The sequence below is a fragment of the Helianthus annuus genome, chromosome 3 (assembly GCF_002127325.2).
Source record: "Helianthus annuus cultivar XRQ/B chromosome 3, HanXRQr2.0-SUNRISE, whole genome shotgun sequence".
In the NCBI taxonomy this organism is placed as follows: Eukaryota; Viridiplantae; Streptophyta; class Magnoliopsida; order Asterales; family Asteraceae; genus Helianthus; species Helianthus annuus.
The window spans coordinates 45,393,089-45,404,679 of record NC_035435.2 but is presented as its reverse complement, the minus strand read 5'-3'; the positions used below and the strand labels follow the sequence as shown (position 1 = coordinate 45,404,679).

The 11,591-nt window shown below is 37.2% G+C and overlaps 2 protein-coding genes across 4 annotated transcripts; one reads left to right on the top strand and one right to left on the bottom strand.

Annotated features, from left to right (window-relative positions):
• The first annotated feature begins 444 nt into the window (after positions 1–444).
• Positions 445–3,010, top strand: LOC110929066 (leucine-rich repeat extensin-like protein 4). The gene has a single exon (XM_022172164.2). It carries the CDS (start codon positions 526–528, stop codon positions 2,761–2,763), a length of 2,238 nt encoding a protein of 745 aa, XP_022027856.1. The 5' UTR covers positions 445–525; the 3' UTR covers positions 2,764–3,010.
• Positions 3,011–3,227: 217 nt separating this feature from the next.
• Positions 3,228–7,561, bottom strand: LOC110929067 (probable protein phosphatase 2C 44). Of its 3 annotated transcripts, none has more exons than XM_022172167.2 (6): positions 7,297–7,561; positions 5,688–5,939; positions 4,507–4,783; positions 4,072–4,226; positions 3,693–3,873; positions 3,228–3,434 (listed from the first exon to the last, which is right to left on the bottom strand). In XM_022172167.2, the coding sequence occupies exons 1-5, from the start codon at positions 7,345–7,347 to the stop codon at positions 3,736–3,738; spliced, it is 873 nt and encodes a 290-aa protein (XP_022027859.1). In that variant the 5' UTR covers positions 7,348–7,561; the 3' UTR covers positions 3,228–3,434; positions 3,693–3,735. The 3 variants fall into 3 exon arrangements, with proteins under 3 accessions (XP_022027859.1, XP_022027858.1, XP_022027857.1); XM_022172166.2 differs by having other exon boundaries at positions 3,228–3,401; XM_022172165.2 differs by lacking the exon at positions 3,228–3,434 and having other exon boundaries at positions 3,531–3,873.
• Between the last annotated feature and the right edge of the window lie 4,030 nt (positions 7,562–11,591).

Sequence of the window (11,591 nt, the reverse complement as noted above, 5' to 3'; positions counted from 1 at the left end):
TACTCTTCAAGCAAAGGTGATAAGTACTGTTTTGGAATTTTATGATAACACATGAAAGTTGTGTTCTAAATAAAGTTTTCATAGTTGAAAATTATTGATATATATTATAATATATCTGTTGTAAAAATAAACATAAAAACTCTTAAAAATCCTAAACAATGACAACACTTGATGTTTTAGTCTATGGTACTACAAAAGTTTTTTTTAGCAATAACAGCCTTTTTACAATATTTTATTGAAACCTGATGTAAATAAATTAAATGACATTGAACATCTGAACTACCTTTTTAAATTGAGAGATCACCGTAAACGTCTTTCTACTCAATATTTTATAAACAAAATAGTACCCATAATAATTCAAACTTAATAATTTAACTATTATAATAACAAAAATAAAACCAAAGCTTTAAATTCTGACATTGGGGGGAAATTATACAGGATTCCCACGTTACCCCCCTCACTCCATTTATTCACAAACCCCTCCCCCACTCTCTCTCTCTCTCTCTCTCTCTAAACACCACCACCATGTCGCCACCGCCGCCGCCGCGCATACACACCATCATCCTCACCCTCCTCATATCCGCCCACCTCACCTTCTCCGCCGACAACTCCGGCGACGTAAACACTCTAGTTTTCGAAAACCCAAGACTCCGGCAAGCCTACATTGCCTTACAAGCATGGAAAACAGCCATATTATCCGACCCATTTAACTTCACCACCAACTGGACCGGTCCAAACGTCTGCTCCTACGGCGGCGTTTACTGCGCCCCATTCCCAACCAACCCCTCCATCCGTGTAGTCGCCGGAATCGACCTCAACCACGGCGACATCGCCGGTTACCTCCCGTCGGAGCTCGGCCTGTTAACCGACCTAGCCCTGTTCCACATCAACTCAAACCGGTTTTGTGGAACCGTTCCTACAAGTTTTAAAAACTTGACATTACTTCATGAGTTAGATATAAGTAACAATCGGTTCGTTGGAATTTTTCCAACGGTGGTGTTATCGTTGCCGGCTTTGAAGTATTTAGATCTCCGGTTTAATGAGTTTGAAGGGTCGGTTCCGAGTAAGTTGTTTGATAAAGATCTTGATGCGGTTTTTTTGAACGATAACCGGTTTCGGTTTGGGATACCGGAGAATCTTGGGAACTCACCGGTTTCGGTGCTGGTTTTGGCGAATAATGATTTGGGTGGGTGTATACCCGGGAGTATTGGGAAGATGGGGAGGACTTTGAATGAGATAATATTGATGAATGATAATCTCACCGGGTGTTTGCCGGTGGAGATTGGGATGTTGAAAAAGGTGACGGTGTTTGATGTGAGTTTTAATAATCTTCAAGGGCCGTTGCCGCCGGCGGTTGGTGGGTTGATGAGTGTTGAGCAGCTTGATGTGGCGCATAACCGGTTGACCGGTGTGGTGCCGGATAGTGTTTGTAGGTTGCCCAGGTTGCAGAACTTTACGTACTCGTTTAACTACTTTACCGGTGAAGCGCCGTCGTGTGTTGGGGGTGGTGGTAAGGTGTTTGATGATGGGAAGAATTGTATTGTTGGAAAGGGAAACCAGCGGTCTGCCCGGGAATGTTCGTCGGCGGATGCTCGTCCGGTTGATTGTAGAAAGTTTCAATGTGGTGGGTCTACTAGTTCTCCTACTCCGGGGACTCCGACAGTTCCGGGACCGGTTCAACCTCCGACCACTACGCCAACGACACCGTCTGTTCCCAGGCCGTCGCAGCCTCCGACTACCATGCCTACGCCGGTGCCGTCACCGCCTAGTTCGGGTACTTCTCCGGGTAGTAAAACACATCCTCCACCATCTCCAACTACCTCACATCCACCTTCTACTTCACCCGTTATGCCGCCACCACCTACTGAAGGAAGTTCTCCGACAACCCATTACCGGCCTCCACCACCACCGGTAAGTGGTGTTTCTCCACCAACAGGTCAACCTGTTCCATCTCCACCACAAGGAAGCCACCAGTCTCCGCCACCACAAGGAAGCCACCAGTCTCCCCCAGGAAGCCACCAGTCTCCGCCTACTGGAAGCCACCAGTCTCCGCCTACTGGAAGCCACCAATCGCCGCCTACTGGAAGCCGCCAATCTCCACCACCACAAGGAAGCTACCAATATCCACCACCGGGAAGCCACCAATCACCTCCAGGAAGCCACCAATCTCCACCTGAAAGTCACCAATCTCCACCAGGAAGTCATCAATCTCCACCAGGGAGCCACCAATCGCCGCCTACAGGAAGCCATCAATCTCCGCCCCACCATGGACCTTCTAGTGCTCCGGCACCATCACCTGAAGAATATTCTCCACCACACACTAGAACCCCTCCGCAACCACCATCCCACTCACTTCCTCCACCATCGCCATCATATCCACTTCCTCCACCACCGCCACCACCATCCCATTCAACTTCCCCACCATCCCATTCACCATCACCTCCACAGTCCCACTCACCATCACCACCACAGTCCCACCAACCATCTCCACCATCACCATCCCATTCACTTCCACCGCCACCACCATCATCTGGTTGCACTCTACCAACACCACCACCACCACCACCCACAAGCCACCATCATCCATCACCACCCACTAGCCACCATCATCCATCACCACCCACTAGCCACCATCATTCACCACCACCACCCACTACCCACCATCATGCATCACCACCGCCACCGTCCGCTAACACCCCTCTTCCACCAGTAATCGGTGTATCCTACGCCTCTCCACCACCACCAGTAATCCCCTACTACTAATCAAATTCATATCATCTTCAGATTAAGTTACAAGAGCATTAAATCTGCAGCTTTTTGAGGCCTGAGATCATCTTTTCCAAGCGGATTTGTTTGTGTGCTAAGTATTAATCTACTATTTACTTTTCATGATCATATAATCATGTATAATTTAAGTTATCAAATTAGGATTTTTCTAGCTTATTCTTATTCATTATGTATACAATATATTTATCATCAATGTAATAATAAACTTGTTCTTCACTTTCCATCCATCTCCCAAAATTAAGTTCGACATTGTTTATTCATCTGTTCATCTCTTGTCATAAACACTTCGAATAGATCAATCTCAAACGTCTCCTAAGATAACGTCTGATTTTGTGTCCCGCCTGCGTTATATTATAACAACGCAAACGCAGGTGGGGCATAAAAAGTGAGACACTAGATCTGAGTCTGAGATCTCTGTATTATAATCTTGGAATCAATCAATGTATGTACTTAAGTGGAAATAAAAATAATATGATATCACTACAACGGTTACATTGCATGTGAGAATAAAAGATGAATAATTGTAGTGCACCCATACATACCTGTCCATGGTTTTATAACAAGTCACGTGCTCTTATCACATGGCTCTTGTAACAATACCTTCTGCATTCACTCTGCTTACCAGTTGGACTTGGTCAGCCAGACAGCTATAAATAATATTTACTCCGTATTCAATTATCATTTATTATTGTAACTACACAATTTGTTTTATTTTATTTTATTTTATATAAGGACGAGTAAAAGAAGTGAAAACAATCTGATTATTACACATATCATTCACCAAAATAAACTATACATGAATCCCCTACATTGTCTTATTTCTGAAAGAATAATTTAATTGCAAATGTCTCTTTTGTTTACTATGAGCTAGCTATTACACTTCTATACAATATTTTTCACTTTACCTTGATGGATGGACGCGCGCGGTGATGTGGCGGTTCGTGGTGGTCAACCAAATCGGATGACGATGCATGATATATCATCTTTGCTTTTTCTTGCTAATGCCTCTGTGGTCAGACGCTTGGCGGCTGCTAAAGGATCTTTGATGGATTTCACCATATCAACCGCCTCGGTGTTGCTCATCACCTGCATCAAGACGTTTACTTATCAATGGGTCAACTTGGGTTGTGTTTTTTTGTCAAACAAGTCAAAGAGTCTTGACTCACAGTTTATTTTCAATGCATAAAATCTTTTGAATCAATTTATTAAACATTTAAATAGCCGTAGTCGTAATATTGTTTTTGTAAGATTAAATGAAGTTTAGAAAAAGGGTTGATAATGGACCTTCCATAAGCCGTCGCTGGCCAATATTACAAGCTCTATGGTGGCGTCAATAGGTACATGTCGTATGTCGGGTTCTGAACTAAGATGTGCTTTAAGGCTTTGGTCTCCAAAAGCACGAGCTACAGCAAGTTGACCGTTGACTCGAGGAACATCACCTTAAGGAATATAATAACAAAGTTACAATATTTTACAACTTTCTGAGAACGTGACACGATATGAAATGGGTTAATTTGGGTTAACTTCTATCTCAGGGTCAATTGGTTAAATATGTAAAACAAAAAATAATAGTTTTTAAAGGGATCTAATATAGGTCTTGTAACCATATGAGATACGCTAACTTATAAAAATACATATTATATTTAAATAAATAGTGTTTCAAGTCAGCCCAACCCGCTCCAACCAGTTTCTGACCCATTATCCAGTGACCCAATTTACCTGGAAGATTAGTCACGAATCCACCCTGTTTCTCGATTCTCCTCCTTTCTACATGCGGTTCATGGTCCACTGTGAGCTGATTCGCTGAGCCCCTTTCACATAAAACAGCTCTAGAATCCCCTATATTCGCCACCCACAGATCTCTTCCATCAATGACAATGGCGGTAACCGCTGTTGAGCCACCAGGTCCTAGTTGACCCACATTCTCAAGGATAAATCTATCAGTAGAACGATAAGCGTTTTTTATCGCCGTCTCAGGATCTTTCCAAAACATTGGCTGCAAAATGTTTTAAGAATACAGAAGTTAATACACAATCATCAAAATTAATATACAAGAATATGTTATAAATTGGTAAACTAAATAATATGCATTTCATATGTTTCAACTGATATTTAAACCATTTAAATTGCATGTTTGTTATCCATATATCATCAAAGACTTTTTAATATAGTACCTAGGACCATTAAACTTTCAAGGGGTGGCACAGTGGTAGGTAGGGGTGTTGGCGGGTTCAACCCGACCCGAACCTGAAAAACGTGTCATACAAACGAACCCGAACACGACCCGTTCAACCTGAATTTTGTAATTTTCTATTTTTTTCCGCAAATTAAAAAAATAAAATTAAATTAAAAGTTACTAAAAAGACATAAATGTATGTAAATCAATTACATTTGAATTATAAAATCTTATGTCGATTTCTTTTTTTTTTAAGTTATAATTATGGCATAAAATACGCACCTAATTTAATTTTTGACATAAAAACCATTGTAAAAAATATAATATAATATAAAGGGGTTAACCGCAACCCGACCTATTTAGCTAAATGGGTGGGTTCAACCTGAAACTGACCCGAACCCTTTTAGACTAAACCCAAACCCAAGAATACCGTGTTAGGTTCGTGTCGTGTTTTCGGGTCGTGTAAGATATTCACACCCCTAGTGTTAAGCGCCTCATCCCCCTCTAGCAGAGGTCTCAAGGTTGAATCCAGTTTCCACTTGTTTCCTACCTTAACCCCTTGAAGGTAAATATGGTATTGGCGGGGCTGTGAGTTTTCCTCACAGGGTTTTTTTCGTAAATAAAACTATTTAGGATCATTAGGCATGTATGCAAATTGATCTTACAATATCACTGCTTGATTCTGAAGGAAACAAGAAAACGAGCAAGGGTTAACGAGACATACCTCACCAAGTATGTTGTTAAAAAGATTATCTTTCAAATAACTCGGTACGCGATCACCCAAGTGACCATCAAATATAGCAAAGAGCCCAAGCTCATGGCCTTTTATGGTTCTGTATTCAGCAACATGATAGTCTTCCATGTCATGTCCAGACTTCCCTTCTACCAAGTGAAATCCATGGAACACTTTGCTATCAGCTGACTTGCTTTTTCCTTTTCCCGTATCAGACGGGGATGCATCAAGGCAAGCAACTTTCTGTAATTCAATCATAAGAAGATAAGTTTTCGATCAAGAAAAATGATTATGTAGGAACAAAGGAGTCTATCACTCGCAACAATGCACTATATCAGTTACGCACAGCACCACCAACTACCAGCAAACTACAGTGTTCTAACTTGGGTCTGCACTATAACCATAGATTTTTCTAAAATTCTAAACAAACATATATGTTGATAAAACATCCATCACATGTTTCAAGGGAAGTCCAAAAGTGTAAGATCTCCTATTTCCTTAAAGTCATCTTTAATGTGGTCTTGAGAATGCCTTGATTTGTATTTCAATTTCGATCACCTTTCATGAAATTCAAATAAATAAATAATTGTATATCACCTTAGTCATTGATTCCACAAACTAAAATCTCATTCTAGAGTTTTTTTACACTGTCATTTTTTGAACCTTTCAACTTCAAAAGTAACAAAGTTACAACAAAACAATAAAAAGTATCATGGATGAATATGAATCCAGTAATTACTAGAACAGAAATCCTATAGAGTTGATCACAAAAATGGCCAATTTTAACTTACTTTTTACATGAAAGTACAACTCAATCAAAAGACACCATATGGACTTACCGATAGCAAACAAGACGGAGTTACCCTTATAAAACAATATATAACCCAACCAATCAATCAATCAGGTAATAACACGTCGGGCCCAAACAAAAAAATCACACGGTTTTGGGCTAAACAAGCAAAAATTCCGCAGTCATCCTGTTAAACCAATAAAAATTTCATTTCTAAGCCCAAATAATATATTTTTAGCTAATGATACCACAATTCGACGGTCCACACAATCAAAAATTCTCAAAATCAGGGTTAAAACAGCATCATCATCATCATCATACTCAATAAATCCCACCAATAGCAAAGCTAAGGTAGGGTCTAAGGAGGATAAGATGTAGACAGCCTTACCTCCACCCGTAGAAACAGGGAGGCTGCTTACAGTCAAAACAACCATTTCCTTAATTTTCCGAATTGCGATATCAAAACGTATACGTGTTTCCAGGGCAGAAATATATCAAATATGATAACAATAACTCATCCTAGAGAATAGAGATCAGGTTTAGTTTCTATCACGGATCATAAAACTACAACCACTCATTCAACCAAGCATACTTTTACCAAAAATAAACATATTCATCACAAATTCACAATCCATAAATAAAAAACACATACATACTACACACACATACAAACCTAACCGATTTACAACACCAAAATTCAAAACCAAACCCTAAAAAACTGAAAAATTCATCCAAAAACAGAAAAACTCACCCGTTTAACACCTAATCATCATTTAACAACTCAAATCAACATCATAATAACAAATTCACCTTAATTTTGTGCAGAATTCCACCAGTTGCAGCCGGATTCTTCTTCTCCATCGTTAATAACAAAAAATGAGAACAAAAACCGTTCCCGCGGTTTTGTAATTCTTCAAGTAATCAATCGATTAATGATGCTAGTTCGTCAAGATTTGTAGGCGATTGAACAATCAGGAGGAACGAGTTCACACGGATCTTCAATCAATCTGCAAGTGTGTTTGAAGTCAGAGATTAAGCGCTACAAGTCTTCGATAGGGAATACAGGGTCGTTTACTTTGTGGCGGTTTTATCAACAACTGGTTATTTGTTGTTGTAGATCCTTTGCCTTTTGAAATGTATGTCAGTTTGGTCCTTTCATTTGTGGCTTTTGACAATAAAACCCTTAACGAAGTTGTTAAAATAATTAGTTTATTGACTAACCAGTGGACGGAAATATATATTTTTCCATATATCATGTCTCTTTATTATTATCACTAGGTTAGAACCCGTGTATTACATAAGTTTAATAAATGTAATTTTATATATTAAATAATAAAAAGTTATATATTTATGAAACTCGCATATTGTACGGGTTAAATAAATGTAATTTTATATATCAAATAATAAAAAAAGTTATATCTTTAGGAACCATGTGTATTACACAGATTAAATAAATGTAATTTTGTATACTAAATACTAAAAACGTCGTATCTTTAAAAAACCCGTGTATAATCGGGTTGAATAAATCTACTAAATGATAAAAAAAAATGACATCCTTAAAAACCCCATATATTACACGTGTTGAATAGATCTAAAAAAAAGTTTTTATATCTTTAAAAATTATGTGTATTACGCAGATTAAATAAATGTAATTTTGTATATTAAATACTAAAGACGTCGTATCTTTAAAAAACCCGTGTATAGTCGGGTTGGAAAATCTATCAAATAATAAAAAAAAAAATTATATCCTTAAAAACCTTGTGTATTACACGTATTGAATAAATCTAATTTTGCATAGCAAATGATAAAAAAAGTTATATCTTTAAAAACTTCGTGTATTACAGGGTTATATAAATGTAACTTTGTATAGTAAATAATAAAAGTTAAATTTTTAAAAACCCCGCGTTTTACGCAAGTTGAATAAATATAATTTTGTATACCAAATAATAAAAAAGTTATATTTTTAATAAATTAGGATAACATTTAATATTAATTTATTATTTATATATTTAATATAAGATAAGTAGGAAAGAGAGCTATTTATTTTAAAAATATATTAAATTAACAATTTAGATTTGAGGATAATATTTTATTAAAGTATGATAAGATTTAATATTAATTTATTATTTACTTATTTAGTTAATATAAGATTAAGTATATATATATATAAGGATGCCTTCAATGAATGACACGTGTCCAAAACTTGGTTTCTTTTATTATAGTACATAGATTATATATTTCTTTATTTTTAACCTAAGGTTTATGTATTTATTTTGTTGTAGTTCTTGAGAAATTTAGTCTGATGATACGAAACCAATTGAATTTTACATGGTATCAGAGTGGGATTTCTACTGTTCAAGACCTAAGCCCTAAAAGTCGGCGGACCTCATTGCTCTCACCATGACCGGCACCAAACATGAGAACAGGAATGAAAAGAAGAATCAAGCCAGACAAAAGTGAAACTGATCATTGCACTTTAGTGGGAAGGATAAATTCGGGTGGTTGTTTCAAGAGAATAGGCTACCCGAAATGGTGGCATGCGAAAGGAAAGAAAGAGAACTCTAAGAGTGCCCCTAGCGAGAGTGGTTCTAGCTCTATGCTGGGACTTACAAAATATCAGTACAAGATGTTTCTAAAATATCTTGTCAACAACAACATCGGAACGACATCAATCGCCAACATGGGAGGTAAATCTCACACGAGTCGCGGCTGGGTTGTTGACTAAGGTGCAACCTAGCATATAATGCATCGAGGTGATTTGCTTGAAAACATAACATCGGAACCTCATGGGTTACCATTGCGATACCAAATGAAGACTTTGTTCCGGTTATGGGAAAAGAGCAATTTTACCCTACCAGGAGGAACAGACATAGTGTAACACCCTAAAACGAGTTTGGTAATCAAATCACGTTAATATTAAAGAGCGGGTAAAATACCGTTAGTGGTAAAAATTATCCCCATAAACATTAAGATTTAATTAAATAAACCTAATGTTAATAAAAGATAGATGAATGCCTTTTAGAATAAAGTTTATAAAAGGCCCGAGACTATCGGTACATGATGTAAGTCGGGTTGTAGCATCCCCGAAACCTAGTAAATTAAATTATCATGTTTATTGATAATTGACGGGAACTATACAACTAGGAATATTAACCTAGTTGTTTATTCGTATTGTTAAGTGATAGATATTGGATTATATCCATTTATAATTGAAATCTCAAACTTGAGGGACCAAAGTTATCAAAAAGAAAACTAGAGTTTTAAAAACAAAAATTTAGACATAACACACACATAGTGTGTGTATGTCGATCATCAGGAGGTGGAGACAAGAGAAACCCTTGTTCATCCAATATCATCAAAATTTAAGGGGAAATTGGAGCTCAAACTCATGAATGAACATGAATTAACGATCACCTAAACAAAGGGATCATAAGGTATGTCTTAAAACCTAGATTAGTGAAAGTTGTAATTTGATACAAGTAGATTAATTGCAATTAGATTGTTGGATGATGATCCAAAGATGAAATTAGGCATAGACGTATGCTTAATTTCGTTAGACATAAGGAAATTATGAAATATTTGATGTAAGGTTACTTGTAAGTGATTAACAAGTATATTATGAAGTGGGTTTTGATAATGTGATTGAGTTGATGATATATCTATGTTTATAATTATCATAAATAATAGTAATAGGAAGATACGTGAACAATCTATGAATTTGAGTTCATGTTCATACTTACCATGAATTGGGTTTTTGTATAACATGATGAAATTGATGTTATACTCATGTTAATAGATGCTTGAAATCATCATGTGTATGTGAATGTTTAAAGTCCTTGGCAAATTTGGTGTTGGGTAAATTTTATACATATGATGCAATGGGTTGTTTCATGGTGATGAAACAATCCTAAGTTATTATATAATAATTGATTGATTAGCATGCAAAGAGTTTAAATTATGTTATCTTGATGTTAACAATTACATATACTAGTTCATAGAAGGTAACTAAAATGGTGGCCTAAAAATAGTGCTTACTGGGTAAATACCGAAATGCCTAAATGAGTTGTTTAACTTATTTGTGGGTTTGTATGTGTAAATAGGCAGTTGCCTTTTAAAAGTCAAACTGGCCTATACTAAGATCGAATGATAATTTTAATATAAAATTCATAAGGTGGAACAGTCGTGAAAAATGATGACTAATCTAACCATCTTGCGAATGATAAATGATAGTTTGACGCTTGACAAGCTAGGTGGAAGCTTGGGAAAGAAGCGGGTCAAACGGATCAAGTACACGAGAAAAGCTTAATTGGATGCAAGGTAAGTAAAGCTTACATCTTTTAAGTAGAACACCTACTTTTTGTATTGGTTAAGAACAAGGTAATTTAGTATTTGAAATATGACGTTCTGACGCGGAATGATACGGGTCGGAACAAGTGAAAATTGTGACAACTCGCACTTAAAACCTCGTATCATTTCTTTTACGTTCCACCATACGTTGTAATTATATGTGTTTAATGAAAGTGCTTGGATATTTTTTGATTATAAAGCTATAGTATGTGTTAGAATAATTAATATTAGTATTACGTATACAAAACTAAATCTGGCCGCACAGTGCCCGATACCGCACACTTACAATTCATTACACAATACTCCCAAATGATTGGACAATGATGGCAATAAAGGACGCACACCATAGTGCGACATGCACCCTGGCCGCACACCCTATCCCTTGTGTATAAATATGCACATGCAGTCATCAACAACCTTTCTGTCACACCCCAACCGATGGCGGAATCATCGGGGCGCGGCACTGAGCGAAACAGATTGTCCAGAAGTTTCCACAACAACTATTATTACAAATTCAGTTAAGTGATACGTCCCATACCGTATCCCAAATAAATAAACAAGTTATCATAGAACACAACTAAACAAACAGTACTGTTTCGACAACTCAGATTTAATTTATTACAACCCAAATGTTTGAAAGTACTGCCCAGAGTCATTAAGACTCATCCGGACAAGATCTACAGACAACTGATGCCATAGATGCTTGATTGAACAACTCCAACGGCTCCATGGCTATAGTTTATTCGCTTCTAGAGACC

Bases quoted from the DNA above. Each gene is read 5' to 3' on its own strand.
- LOC110929066 (XM_022172164.2), top strand. From the start codon at position 526: ATGTCGCCACCGCCGCCGCCGCGCATACACACCATCATCCTCACCCTC.
- LOC110929067 (XM_022172167.2), bottom strand. From the start codon at position 7,347: ATGGAGAAGAAGAATCCGGCTGCAACTGGTGGAATTCTGCACAAAATT. The intron at 5,940-7,296 runs GTGAATTTGTTA...ATTGAATTACAG, and splicing joins GAATTCTGCACAAAATTAAG to AAAGTTGCTTGCCTTGATGC. The intron at 4,227-4,506 runs GTAAATTGGGTC...ATATTCCTTAAG, and splicing joins ATTCGTGACTAATCTTCCAG to GTGATGTTCCTCGAGTCAAC.